Source organism: Hippopotamus amphibius, chromosome 1 (assembly GCF_030028045.1).
Source record: "Hippopotamus amphibius kiboko isolate mHipAmp2 chromosome 1, mHipAmp2.hap2, whole genome shotgun sequence".
Taxonomy (NCBI): Eukaryota; Metazoa; Chordata; class Mammalia; order Artiodactyla; family Hippopotamidae; genus Hippopotamus; species Hippopotamus amphibius.
In genome coordinates, this window is record NC_080186.1 from 148,734,376 (window position 1) to 148,747,334 (window position 12,959).

Here is a 12,959-nt window from a genome sequence, read left to right on the forward strand (position 1 = left end):
GTACACAAGGCCGTCTCCGCCCTGAAGGAGGACTTCCGGGGCAGTAGGAGAGGCTTCTCGGCGGCTGTGGAGGCGGTGAGGGTGACGGCGGGCAGGTTGCGGGGCTTCCCTGGAGGAGGCGGGCCGGGTTGGGGTGCTGGTGGTCTCGGGGTCGCCGCGGAAGGGGAGGAAGCGGCCTGGGGCTGGGCGGCGTGCGCTTCGCTTTGGACGCCGAGGCTGTGGAAGCGCTTCTCTTGTGTGAGGAATTCTCGTCGCTGTCAGCGTTGGAGAGCTTAGGGGCGCAGGTTTCCACCAGAACGCCCCTTTGGCGCCTGTGCTGGTAATTAGCAAGAGGGGAGAGCGGATTTTGTCCGTCTCGAGACAAGTCGTTTCGTTGGTAAAGATGCTAATGCCCAGACCACCACCACCTACTAACAGCAGCTGTTACCCGTGAGGGGTGATGTACCGGGCTCTGCCCCGAACCCCTCACACCCACCGGGTCAGTCCGTATTTCTAGGAACCCTGGCTAGTAGGTGTTACTCGCCCCATTTACAGATGAGGAAACAGAGACGCAGATAGGTGAACTAACTTCCCACAATCACTCAAGTGCAGAATTGGAAGAGTGTCAGCCTAACTCCAGAGCCCGTTATATTACATTATATCACATAAACTATAGAATGTGTATGTTACATACATGTTACTGTGTGTTGTAGCTTGGAGAGAGCATAAGGAGAGCAAAAAGATAGTTCATTCCATCAGTGTTTCAGCTACACGAAACACTGATGGAACTTTGCTCAAGAGCTGTGTAGCTTTTCCTATTAGGCCCCTGGCATTAAGTAGGGCAGAAATTGTCTTAAATGAGTTCTCAATCTGCAGAACTTGGCTTACAATAGGTAGTCAAAAAAAATTGCAAGTAAATGAGTGAGTGTTTCAAAGTTGGTTTTTATGTCTATGGACAGTTGTATATAGATTGTTTTTTTCTGTGTGTTTTGGAAATGTATGTATATCATATACCATACGGGTTAGGATCCATGACGTTATATAAATCTACTGTTCTATCCTTATGCCTCCCCATCATTCTCCTTGCCATATTAGCTACTCCTAGTATCTGTCTGTATTCTATGCTGTCACACCTCCGACCTTTGAAATTTCCCATATGTTGTTTCCACAGCCTTAAATTCTCTCATTGGCATCTTCGTCTGTCAAAATCTTAAGTGCCCTTTAAGGCAGGTATTGCAAGTTCAGATGCCTACAGGGCCTAATCAGGTAACATCAGTGAATCAAGTGGATTTAGGTGGAGTTTATGGGGAACTAGAGAGCACTACTCTACCCTTTCTAAAAGATCTCAGCAAATATTTGGCATCAGCTAGTTATTACCAAGTCAAATGTGGGCCCAGTGTTGCCAGATCTTTCAATTTTACAAGGGAAGTTGGAAATTTCTATTTGTATTTGAAGTCAGATTTTTACATGTTACCAGTTAGTATAGAAAAAAGTTTAAGCACTGTGCAGGCCAAACAAAAAAGTCTGTAGGCTGGATTTGGGACTCAAAACCCCAGCTTGTGATCACTATCTATGCTTTTTTCAGGTATTTAAAAGTTCATGAATGTTATTTCCTGATCCTAGCATACTTTTCGTTGCTCTCTGTTCTTTTAACATTTTGTGTGTATCTCAATTATAGTGCAACTTCCAGGCTGCCTTCGTGGTTAGTTTGTCTGTCTAGTTTAGTATGTTAGAAATGTTTTGCTGGCATTGATGGATCAGGTCTAATTCTGTGGTTTGTATATGAAGGTAAGTCAAAAATTATTCACACTCTGGCTGTAGAATTTATCTTCATTGACTTTTGCAAAAGACAAATACATTATTTTTTGACATAATATCCTTGCTTTTCAATACACTTTGTCCATCTGTCAACAAGCTTTCGTATTCCCTTATTAAAAAATGTCTTACACTGAGCTGCGAGCCACGAATGCACTGCTGTCTTCACTTCTTTATCAGAAGTGAATCTTTGTCCTCATAGGGCTGCTTTCAGGGGACCAAACAGGTGAAAGTCCAATGGCGCAAGATCAGGACTACAGGGAGGATGCTTTAACACCTCAAAATGAAGTTTTTGCAGAGTATCGACAGTGTGGGCAGAAGTGTGCGGACGTGCACACCCTCAGACCACAAAAAACAAATCACTGCATGCTGCTCTTCTTTTGTGCAAATCACAAGTGGGGCATCCATGAGTTACAAATGAACTGATGTAACACATTCACACCTGCACAGCAGTGACTGGGGAGACAGTAGCCTTGAACGGAAAGCACTGATAAGACAGTGCGGGCAACAGAAGTTTTAATAAAACTGGAGTGCAGATAATTTTTGACTCACATTGGTACAAAATATGTGCTTATATATACCATGGTCTGGGTGTGTGTATGTATGTATGTGTGAGATACATTTATTTCTTCCCTGGTAATACTTGGTTATCCTGGAAACCAGTATCTCCTCTTTGTAGAAACATCAATAATATCTTGGTTTTAAATTGTCAAAGAGCTGTTGAATTGGTTGAAGAAGTTGAATTGGTTAACATTGCTGTTCAAAAGCTGGTCTGATGTCAGTCTTATTCTGACAGCTTAAAGTTCATAATCTTCTCTGTGAAAAATTGAGGTAGGAATGATTAATGAGTAGTAAGATTTTTTAAAAATGTCAATAAAAGGTAAAGTTGATAAATTGGACCTCGTTGAAATTAAAAACTTTTGCTCTGTGAAAAACCATGAAGAGGATGAAAAGATAAAGTACAAACTGGGATAAAATATTAACAAACCACATATCTGACAAAGGACTTGAATCTAGAATCTAAGAAGAGCTCTCAAAACTTAACATTAAAAAAAATCCAATTAGAAAATGAACAAAAGATAGACTGTTTCACTGAAGAGGATATCAGATGGCAAATAAGCACATGAAAAAGATGTTCAATATCATTAGTTATTAGAGAAATGCAACTTAAAGCTTAAAGCCATATTAAGCTGTCATAGCACACCTATATCAGAATGGTTCAAATAAAAAATAAGACTGCCAAATGCTGATGAGAATGAAGAGAAACTTGAGTACTCATTGCTGGTGGGAATGTAGAATAGTACAGCTACTTTGGAAAAGAGTATGGTAGCTTCTTATAAAATTATACAAATACTATCAATTGTACTCTGGTCCTTTATTCCAGGGAAATGAAAGCTTATATTCCCATAAAAACCTATATATAAATGTTCATAGCCATTTTATTTGTAATAGCCCTAAACTGGAAACAGCCTAGACATCCTTCAACAGGTAAATGGTGAAACAACTGAGATACATCCATACCGAGGAACACTACTAAGCAATTAAAAGGGAGAGACTAGTGATATAGCAACTTGGATGAATCTTGGGGGATTTATGCTGAGTGAAAAAAGTCAATCTCAATAGGTTACATACTGTATGATTGCATTTATATAACATCTTGAAATGATAAAATTATGGAGATAGAGACTTTCATTGGTTGCTGTGGGTTAGGAGGAGGGTGGGACGTGGCTAAAAATAGACAATACAAGGGATCCTTGTAATTGAATTATTCTGTATCTTGACTGGTAATGGTTACATGAATCTGTGTGTGTGATAAAATTTCATAGAACTAAGTATACGCGCACAGATGAGTGCATGTAAAACTGGTGAAATCTGAATAAGGTTGGGAGATTGTATCTATCAGTATCCTGGTTGTGGTATGCTATAGTTATTCAAATTGTTACCTTGGGGGAAACTGGGTAAAGGGTATATTAGATCTCTCTGTATTATTTCTTATATCTGCGTGTAACTCAATGGTAATCTCAAAAAGTTTAAACAAGTAACTTGTACCCAAAAAAAAGCCTATATAGTAAATTTTTTCGTGGTGGGGTGCTTTTATTTTACCAGGCAATGACCTAATCATGTCGAATAAAGATGATATTGAGACTGCAGGGATAACTGAAGCAACCCCCATCCTTGAAGATGAGAACTCTGAGCCAGCCAAGAATTTTGAGTCAGTTGACAAAAGTGCCAAGTCAGAGAGTAAATCAGAACCTGTAGCTTCTACTCGGAAGAGACCAGAGTCCAGACCTTCCAGTGACCTTGAGACTTCAGAAGTTCTTCCTGTTCAGGCATCACAGGCTGCAGGCAAAGTAGAGTATCTATTAAAACATTAAGATTAAAAAATATTAGGGGTATCTATTAAAACATTGAGATTAAAAAATATTAGGGGTAAAAGGAATATGGAATCAATACCAAATTGGGATTGTACATATTTCTTTATAACCATAAAACAATTTTCTCAGTTTTATAAATGCCTTTATGAGTAGTTGCCTTTGCTATGTGATGCTTACATACAGGTAACATATCTGTCAGTCAAGCAATATACTTCTTGAGCCAAACAATATGTATTTGTTCAGTCATACTTTTGGCTAATAATTAGCTTGTATATACATTCTTATTTTCTTCTAATTTTTCCATTTTCCTTTGCCTTTTGTTTTTCTGGCTACTGGGAAAAATAGGAGACTGTTTCCAAAGATGTACCCCAGACCGCATGGGGCTATTGGGGCAGTTGGGGCAAGTCCTTGCTCTCCTCAGCCTCAGCTACAGTAGTCACAGTAGGTAAGGTCATCAGTCATTAATTTTTGTGTGTATTTTGCTACAGATCTGTGTTAAAAATGACTATTAATCATTCTTCTTTCATGATTAGTCAAAGGCTTTATAGTTTGAGGATGCATTAGTAACGATGGGGCTGATTTAAACTGCCGCTAGAGTTTGTAACTTTTTCATTAGAAGGTTGACATTTAAGAATTGTTAATATAAAACTATTCTTTGGTGATAATGAATCTTTTTTTTTTTATATAAGGATACACTCTGAAAGATTAGTTATATATGGTCAAAATAACATGTTTTATGGTTGTAACGAATTTTAAAATCTGCAGGTTTAATTTTTGGCTTCTTCAGTTTCAGTGACTAGTAGCAAAGAAATTCAAATATAAAAATGTTATTTTTCTCATTAGGACAAGGTATTTCAAATGTCATTGAGAAGGCAGAGACTTCGCTTGGAATCCCTAGTCCCAGTGGAATTTCAACTGAAGTCCAGTATGCAGCAGGTCAGTATATGGAAACTTTAAGGCCTAGAATTGTAGATTAAAATGGAATAGTTAAGCTAATTTTTTCAGAAGATGTTTATTGAGTGTCTGATATTCAGGGTATCATGGGACTGGTGAGAAAGGGGATTTGGAATCTGGCTGACAGAGATGTGTGTCCTTTAGCCACTCAGATGTCTCTACTTTTCTTGTTTATGAAATGTGATGATATTTTATATTGCAGAGGACTGTTATAAACATTAAATAAACAAAGCCATGAATGTAGAATGTAAAAATTGCCTAGCTTTGTGCTTGGCACAATTAAGAGCCCAGTAAGAGTTAGCTGAATTTGAATCTATGATGGCATGAAAAAATATTCCAACGTGTTAGTTTTGGTGTTCTCCCATAGATGCTAAGGTTTGGTTCATTTTTTTAAGCCTTTTTTCTTTGTGCTTCAGTTTGGATAGTTTTTGTTGTGGCTTCAGGTTTACTGATCTTTTCCTCTGCTGTGTCTAATGCTGTTAAATCCATTCAGTGACTTCTAAATTTTAGATATTATATTTTTCAACTCTAGAAATTCCATTTGTTTCTTTTTTTAATCTTCCATTGCTCACCTCCTTATGTATATATTTCAGTGTCCTTGTCTGCTGATATTACCTCTGTCATTTGAATCTCTTTCTATTGACCAATTTTTTTTTTGGTTATAGATAACATTTTTCATTTCTTTGATTGGATGCTGAACATAGAAATGTTACATTGTTGAGTGGTTTTTGTTGTCTTTTAAAGCGTGTGAATTTTGTTTAGACGGCAGTTAAGGTTTTTGTAGCTAAGATTCATCTTTTTAAGTCTTGATTTTAAACTTAAGGGTGAATTTAGAGTAGCCTTTATTGTTAAATGCTAGTTAAACTAGCTCAACTACTAAGCCTCTACTACTAAGCTCAACTACTAATAGACCCTTCTGAGGTCTCTGCCTAATTTTCATGTGTTTAACTAGGTCTCTCTACTTGATTGGTTGGAAGTCAAATGTCTCTCCGCCTAGCATGAGCTTTGGGCGTTGTTTATTTTATGGCTGCATGGTAGTTCTTTGCCCAGTATTGTGGAGTCTTCCAATGCAGGAGCAGCTTAGTATTCAGCCAAAGACTCAAGGGCACTCCAGTGTATATAGCTGGAACTCTTTACCTCTGTAGCTCCCTCCTCTTCAGTACAGGCAGACCTTGGAGATATTCTGGGTTTAGTTTCAGACCACTGCAATAAAGTGAATATTGCAATAAAGTGAGTCTCACAATTTTTTTTTTTTTGTTTTCCAGCACATATGAAAGTTTATACTATATTGTAGCCTATTAAGTGTGCAATAGCATTATGTCAAGAAAAACACAATGTACATACCTTAATTAAAAAATACTTCATTGCTGAAAAATACTAACCATTATCTGACAATGGAGGGTTGCACAAACCTTCAGTTTTTTTATTTTTTTTAAATTGCAATATCTGCAGAGTGCGATAAGGTAAAGTGCAATAAAATCAGGTATGCTTGTACTCTGACCTACAAATTCCAGGTGCTTCAGCTTTCCTGAACTCTAGTCTCTGTCTCTTCCTCTTAGTAAGACTGCCAGGCTCTGCTTGGGTTTCCCTTTCCTGTACTGTGGTCTGGAAAGCAAACCAATCATAGAGTTCTGGTCATTTGTTTCTTTTCTCTCCTGAACCATAGTCCAGTACAGTCTGTTGTCCAATATCTGGAGATAATTGTTTTTTATATTTTGTCCAGTTTTCTAGATGCTATGGTAGAAGGACAAGTCTGACACCAGATAATCCATCATAGTTGGAAACAGAAGTCTTCCTTACAATAGATTATTTGTTGACCTCCTATAAGAGATTTGTGTTAATAAAATAGAACAGATTTTAAAAAAATCTTTGTAATGTATGTCAGAATCCTATTTAGAAGCATCATTTTCCAGGATAAAGTTTAAAATAGACTGGATTTTTTAAAAAATCAGATTTATTGAGTTATAATTTACATAAAGTTCACTCTTTTTTTTAGGTACAATCATCCCGTGTTATCCATGGGGGATTGGTCCCAGGAGCCCCCCATGGATACCAAAATCCTCAGATGCTCAAGTTCTTTATATAAAATGAGTATCCACGGGTTTGACATCCGTAGAATAGGAGGCCAACTGTATATAGTTTTACATATTTTGACAAACATACAGTCCTGTTTACACTGTTTAGTCACAGGCCATTGTAATTATACAGATACAGAATGTTTCCTATATCTGTGTAGACAATCAAGACACCAGAATATTTTCTTCCCTGTGCCCCCCCCCCCAAAAAAAAAATTCCCCTCATGTCCCTTTGTAGTCACTCCCTTCCACTTATTCTTAGCTGTTGGCAACCACTGATCTGTTTTCTGACCCTGTGGTTTTACCTTGTGCAGAGATGATATAAATGGAATCACATAGTATATAGTAGTATACAGTCTGTTATATATATCAGTAGATTGTTCAAAAGACTAGATTTTGTTTTTGAAGTGAAAATGAAAAAAAGTTGCCTTAGCTTTTTTTTTTTTTTTAATTTATTTATTTATCTTTTTATTGGCTGCATTGGGTCTTCGTTGTGTTGCGCTGGCTTCTCATTGTGGTGGCTTCTCTTGTAGCAGAGCACGGGCTCTAGGTGCATGGGCTTCAGTAGTTGTGGCATGTGGGCTCAGTAGTTGTGGCTTGTGGGCTCTAGAGCACAGGTTTAGTAGTTGTGATGCATGGGCTTAGTTGCTCCATGGCATGTGGGATCTTCCTGGACCAGGGATCGAACCCATGTCCCCTGCATTATCAGGTGGATTCTTTTTTTTTTTTTAAGAACTTTTATTGAGATACAGTTAACATACAATAAACTGTATATATTTAGAGTGTACAATTTGTTTTTTTTATTAGTAATGTATATATGACAATCCCAATCTCCCAATTCATCCCCCCCAATCCTCCCCACTTTCCCCACTTGGTGTCCATATGTTTGTTCCCTACATCAGGTGAATTCTTAACCACTGTGCCACCAGGGAAGTCCTAGCTTTTATTTTAAAATAGGCAAATGGTTTAAAATAATAAAACAAAAAGTGCTAAGGCCTTGTGTGTTGGAAGTAAGGTCTAAGTTTTAAAAATTCATATAGATGCTAATAAAGCAAAACTATTTATGGACTGTCTCTTCATATTTACACATCCCTTCCCTCCTATAGGGGAGACAGATGCCAAAGAGAATGAAAACTTCTCTGCAGTGAGTGGGCCACTTGGGGTATTCTCAACCATCTCTTCTGCTGTTCAGAGCACAGTGAGTAAAAATTGCAAGGTGGCCTGCTTCCTTCCATGATTATAATGTGTTTTTGTTTCTTTTTCTTTTCCTTGAAAAGTCATGGGGACTGATTACTCTTAGAAGAGTTCAAATTGCTGAAGATTATTCACTTTGATCTTGGGGTAGAGAGAGAGCTACTTGAAAAGTTAAAAGAGGTAAACGAGGGAGCAGGAGATGAAGAGTAATAGAGAGGCAGTGTACATAATATTTTATGGACTAAGAATTCTTAGTTTGGTGGTCCTAGAAAAACCTCTTTTTTACAAAAATATTTTTCTCATGATTACATCTTTTAGGTGAAGGGAAAATGAGATGTTTATGATAAATACTTATATAAAACTATAGACGATTAGAAACATTTTTGAAAGGATTGTATAGGAAGCTTAATATCTTTACTACATGAAGATAGATAGCTAGTACTTTTTAATGTTAACTTTTTATTGAAGTATAATCTGTATACAGGGAAGTGAAATCATAAGTGTTCAGTTTTAATTTTCATGATGTGAACACATTCAGACTAAGAAACAGCATGGTGGTGTATCAGATGTCTCCCCTGTGCCATTTCTCAGTTTTCTGTGCCTCCCCCTCTTGCCTTCTAATATAACCACAATCCTGTCTTCTACCATCATAGATTAATTTTACCTGCTATATAAATGGAATCATACAGAATGTACTCTACTGTATCTGGTTTCTTTCACTCATTATTATGCTTGTATAATTTATCCATGGTATAGTTTGATATATTCCATTTTCTTTGTTGTATTCCATTGAGTGACTGTGTAACATTTATTCATTCCAGAGTTGGTGAGTATGGGGTAGTTTCCAGCTTTTAGCTTTTTCGTACTGCTGTGAGTGTTCTTGTATGTCTTTTGATGGACCTCTACACAGGTTTTAACCATGCGTGGAGTTGCTGGGTCATAGGATATTATTGTGTTCAGCTATAGTAGATGCTAAAAATAGTTTTCCAAAGTGGATATATTACTTTACATTCCCACAGGCACTGTATTATTGTTTTAGTTGCTCCATGTTCTTGGCAGTTTTTGGTATTATTAGCCACTATTTTATGTAATCAAAACATGTGGGTGTCTTTTTTCAATATTATTGTAATGAGGTTGCATGTGTTTCTTAGGGAAAGAGTGTTATCAGTGGGGGTTTGGATGCCTTAGAATTCATTGGGAAAAAGACAATGGATGTAATAGCAGAAGGGGATCCTGGATTTAAAAGAACCAAGGGTCTGATGAACCGGACTTCTACACTGTCTCAGGTACTGTTTGCATTTGTCTGTTTACTTCCTGTTTCTATTGTATCTGTATTTTTGCCTGTGGTAACTTGGGACCTTGTTACTGTTTCCTTTTGAGGGCTTTTCAGTGATTTTTTTTTTTTTTTTTTGGTGAGGGGATGCATAGCTCTAATGCTTAGAAAGATGCCCAGTTCCTTTTTTTCCCCTCCTCTTTCCTTTCTGCAGGAGCCTCTTGTTAGTGCAGTGTACGATGCCGAGCCCTTTCAGGGCTGTTATTAGATTAATGGTAGAACCACTTTCAGAGAAATACCTGGCTCCTGGGGTGTTATTTACCCTGTCTAGGAGCAAATTATGTGATCACATTTCCCCTGCAGCTCCTGAGCCTATCCGATTTGAATCACAATTCCAAGAATGAAAGGGTATTGTTACCCATCTCAGTTTTGCTTCTCTCGACTTTCAAAACTCACCCTTAAGCTCTTGTTACTTGTTGCAGTGTAATGCCTCCATCTCTTTTTCAGGTTTTACGAGAGGTGAAGGAGAAAGAAGAGCTATGGACTGCCAATGCAGTTACCATGGAAACGGAAAAGAAAACTCATTATGGGCTACTCTTTGATGAATTTCAAGGCCTTTCACATCTAGAAGCTCTGGAGATGCTCTCACGAGAAAGTGAAGTAAAGGTAATTCCGAACCAAAAATTTCAACTGGAGTAGTCTTTAAGCAAAAGCGTACTGCATAGTCTCTTTTCCTTTTGTGCAGTTGGAATATGAAATGTGTGTCAGGTAGAGGCTTGAGACTCTCTGAAAATATTATACCAAAACAAACAAAAAAAACTAATGTTTGAACTAATTGCTAGAAATAGAATGAGTCAAGTGTTTTTTCTCAAATTTAAACAAAAATGGACAGATTAACAAAAAGGTCTTAGTAGCACATCTATTATTTTTCCTTCATCTTGTTCTTTTTTTTCTTTTTGTATGTTTCTTTGCCTTAAGATGCCGATTTGGATAGTTACCTCTTAGTTTTTAATTGATTCAAGACTATTTTATTTCCTCCTAATTTCCAAGCTGTTGCTAAGCACTAATAATTTCCAGACATTTCTGACTTATTTTTGGAAGTACAAATTCTCCCTTCCTTTCTGTGATGGTCAGCCTCTTGTGTTAAAGTTCGTAAGGAAGAGCTTGTGAACTCATAATTTTAATTTTAATATGACGCATAGCCTCTTCTCCATTTGAAAATGTTTTCATTTTTCTCTCATACTCCCACTTATTATTTTATGTCAATTCAGGTGAAGTCTATTCTTAATTCTCTAAGTGGAGAAGAATTAGAGACTCTAAAACTTGAATTGGAGCAACTCAAAGAAGCATTTTCCCTAGCAGAGTTCTGCGAGGAAGAGGAGGAAGAGAAGACAGGTAATATGGAAGTCCAGCATCTGAGTGGGAGGGATGTAGTGTGTTTGTATGCAGTGTATTGTCCTTGAAATAAATCTCTCCAATTATATTAGCTTGATTTTACTCTTTTTAAAAAAAATTATAGTTGATTCACAGTATTGTGTTAGTTTTAGGTGTATAGCAAAGTGATTCAATGATATGTGTATAGTTTTCAGATTGTTTTCCATTATAGGTTATTACAAGATATTAAGCGTAATTCCCTGTGCTATACAGTAAATCATTGTTGCTTATCTATTTTATGTATAGTAGTTTGTATTTGTTAATTCCATACTTCTAATTTGTCCCTCACTTCCCTTTCCCCTTTGGGAACCCTAAGTTTGTTTTCTGTGTCTGTGAGTCTGTTTCTGTTGTGTATATAGATTCATTTGTACTTTTTTTTTTAAGATTCCACATAAAAGTGGTATCATACAGTATTTGTGTTTGTCTCTCTGACTTACTTCACTTAGTATGATAATCTCTAGGTCTATCCATGTTGGTGCAAATGGCAATATTTCGTTCTTTTTATGGCTGAGTAGTATTTCCTTGTGTATATATACCACATCTTCTTAACCAATTGTGTGGTTATATAATATCTTGCTAAATGACATTTTACTCTATGTAAAGAGTCCTGATATGAAATCGTCCTTGAATAAGAGTTTTTAAAGCTGTCTTGAGGTATTGAGAAGGCAATAAGCATGATAGATAAAAGAATGGGTTTTGGAGTTAGACCTGGGTTCTAAATCAAGATCTGCCATTTATTAAGCCATGCAAATTTGTGACATTACTTAACCCTGAGTTTCTGTTTCCTCAACTATAAGTAGAGATGGCTAATTCCTCTCAGTTTGTTATAAGGAATAAATGAAATATTATGTTTAATGTGTGGCTCATAGTATATACTCAACACATGGTGGCTATTATTTTCATTATTAGGATGGTATAAGTAAATAAAGATCTGCATTTTCAAGTCTCACTTAGCAGGAAACCCATAAAATAATTTTGATTTGCTTAAGTTGCTCCATTGTTCCTAACCAAGCCCTCATGTGACAATCCTCAGTTATTTATGAACTTAATTTAGGTGATTTGTACATAGTGCCATTAACAATATTTATTTAGTTTAGTCAACATCTGGTTTTGCGTAGTAATCAGAAATCCTGATCTTTAAATACCATTCAGAGGACTCCAAGGGGATTTCTAAACAGATGGATTTGTGTCTATAATATTTTTATTCCCTACCTGTTTGCCCAAGATCAGGATTCTGCAGAGATAGCACTGGAGTGCTGCATGCCACCCTTCCCAGTAGCACTCCCTGGTGATTTTGGTTGAGAATGCAACACTGACCTTGGTATTTAATTACATCTCAGTGAAGTTTTTTTTTTTTTTTTTTTAAAGTGGTGATAGCAGAGGGGAGAGAAAACCACAGAACCTAGTTCTGGTTCATCATCCTTAGCCCTTGCCCCTCTATCTTATATACCTGATCCCTTCACTTTTGTAGGAAACTTCCTGCTTGAGGTGCCAGGACCCTGTTGTCCTTCTATCCTTACATACATTATTCTAATGCAACAACTACTTTTTATGCTCAAGTCTGTGGAGAGTACATGACAAGGATCTCTACTTTTTCCCCCTGTATTTTATTTTACCTTATTTTTTAAAATATTAATTTGTTTTATTTTTTAGATTCCACATATAAGTGATATCACAGTTTTTTTAAGGAAATAAATTTATTTATTGGCTGCATTGGGTCTTTGTTGCTGTGTGTGCATTTTCTCTAGTTGCAGTAAGCCGGGGCTTCTCATTGTGGTGGCTTCTCTTGTTGCGGAGTATGGGCTCTAGGTGCTCGGGCTTGTTGCAGCAGGCTGGCTCAGTAGTTGTGGCACATGGGCT

At 37.1% G+C, this 12,959-nt stretch overlaps 1 protein-coding gene across 4 annotated transcripts in view; it reads left to right on the forward strand.

Annotated features, from left to right (window-relative positions):
- The first annotated feature begins 26 nt into the window (after nucleotides 1-26).
- The window catches only part of FAM114A2 (family with sequence similarity 114 member A2), a 39,108-nt gene continuing 26,175 nt past the window's right edge, over nucleotides 27-12,959 (forward strand). For 2 of the 4 annotated variants that reach the window (XM_057730343.1, XM_057730373.1), the window contains exons 1-8: nucleotides 27-75; nucleotides 3,901-4,145; nucleotides 4,515-4,614; nucleotides 5,013-5,105; nucleotides 8,305-8,396; nucleotides 9,544-9,678; nucleotides 10,173-10,331; nucleotides 10,937-11,060. In XM_057730343.1, coding sequence (XP_057586326.1) covers nucleotides 3,915-4,145; nucleotides 4,515-4,614; nucleotides 5,013-5,105; nucleotides 8,305-8,396; nucleotides 9,544-9,678; nucleotides 10,173-10,331; nucleotides 10,937-11,060 — 934 coding nt within the window. In that variant the 5' untranslated portion in view covers nucleotides 27-75; nucleotides 3,901-3,914. Of the gene's footprint in view, nucleotides 76-169; nucleotides 320-3,900; nucleotides 4,146-4,514; nucleotides 4,615-5,012; nucleotides 5,106-8,304; nucleotides 8,397-9,543; nucleotides 9,679-10,172; nucleotides 10,332-10,936; nucleotides 11,061-12,959 lie in introns of those variants that run through there. The other 2 variants (XM_057730364.1, XM_057730354.1) reach the window with 2 other exon arrangements.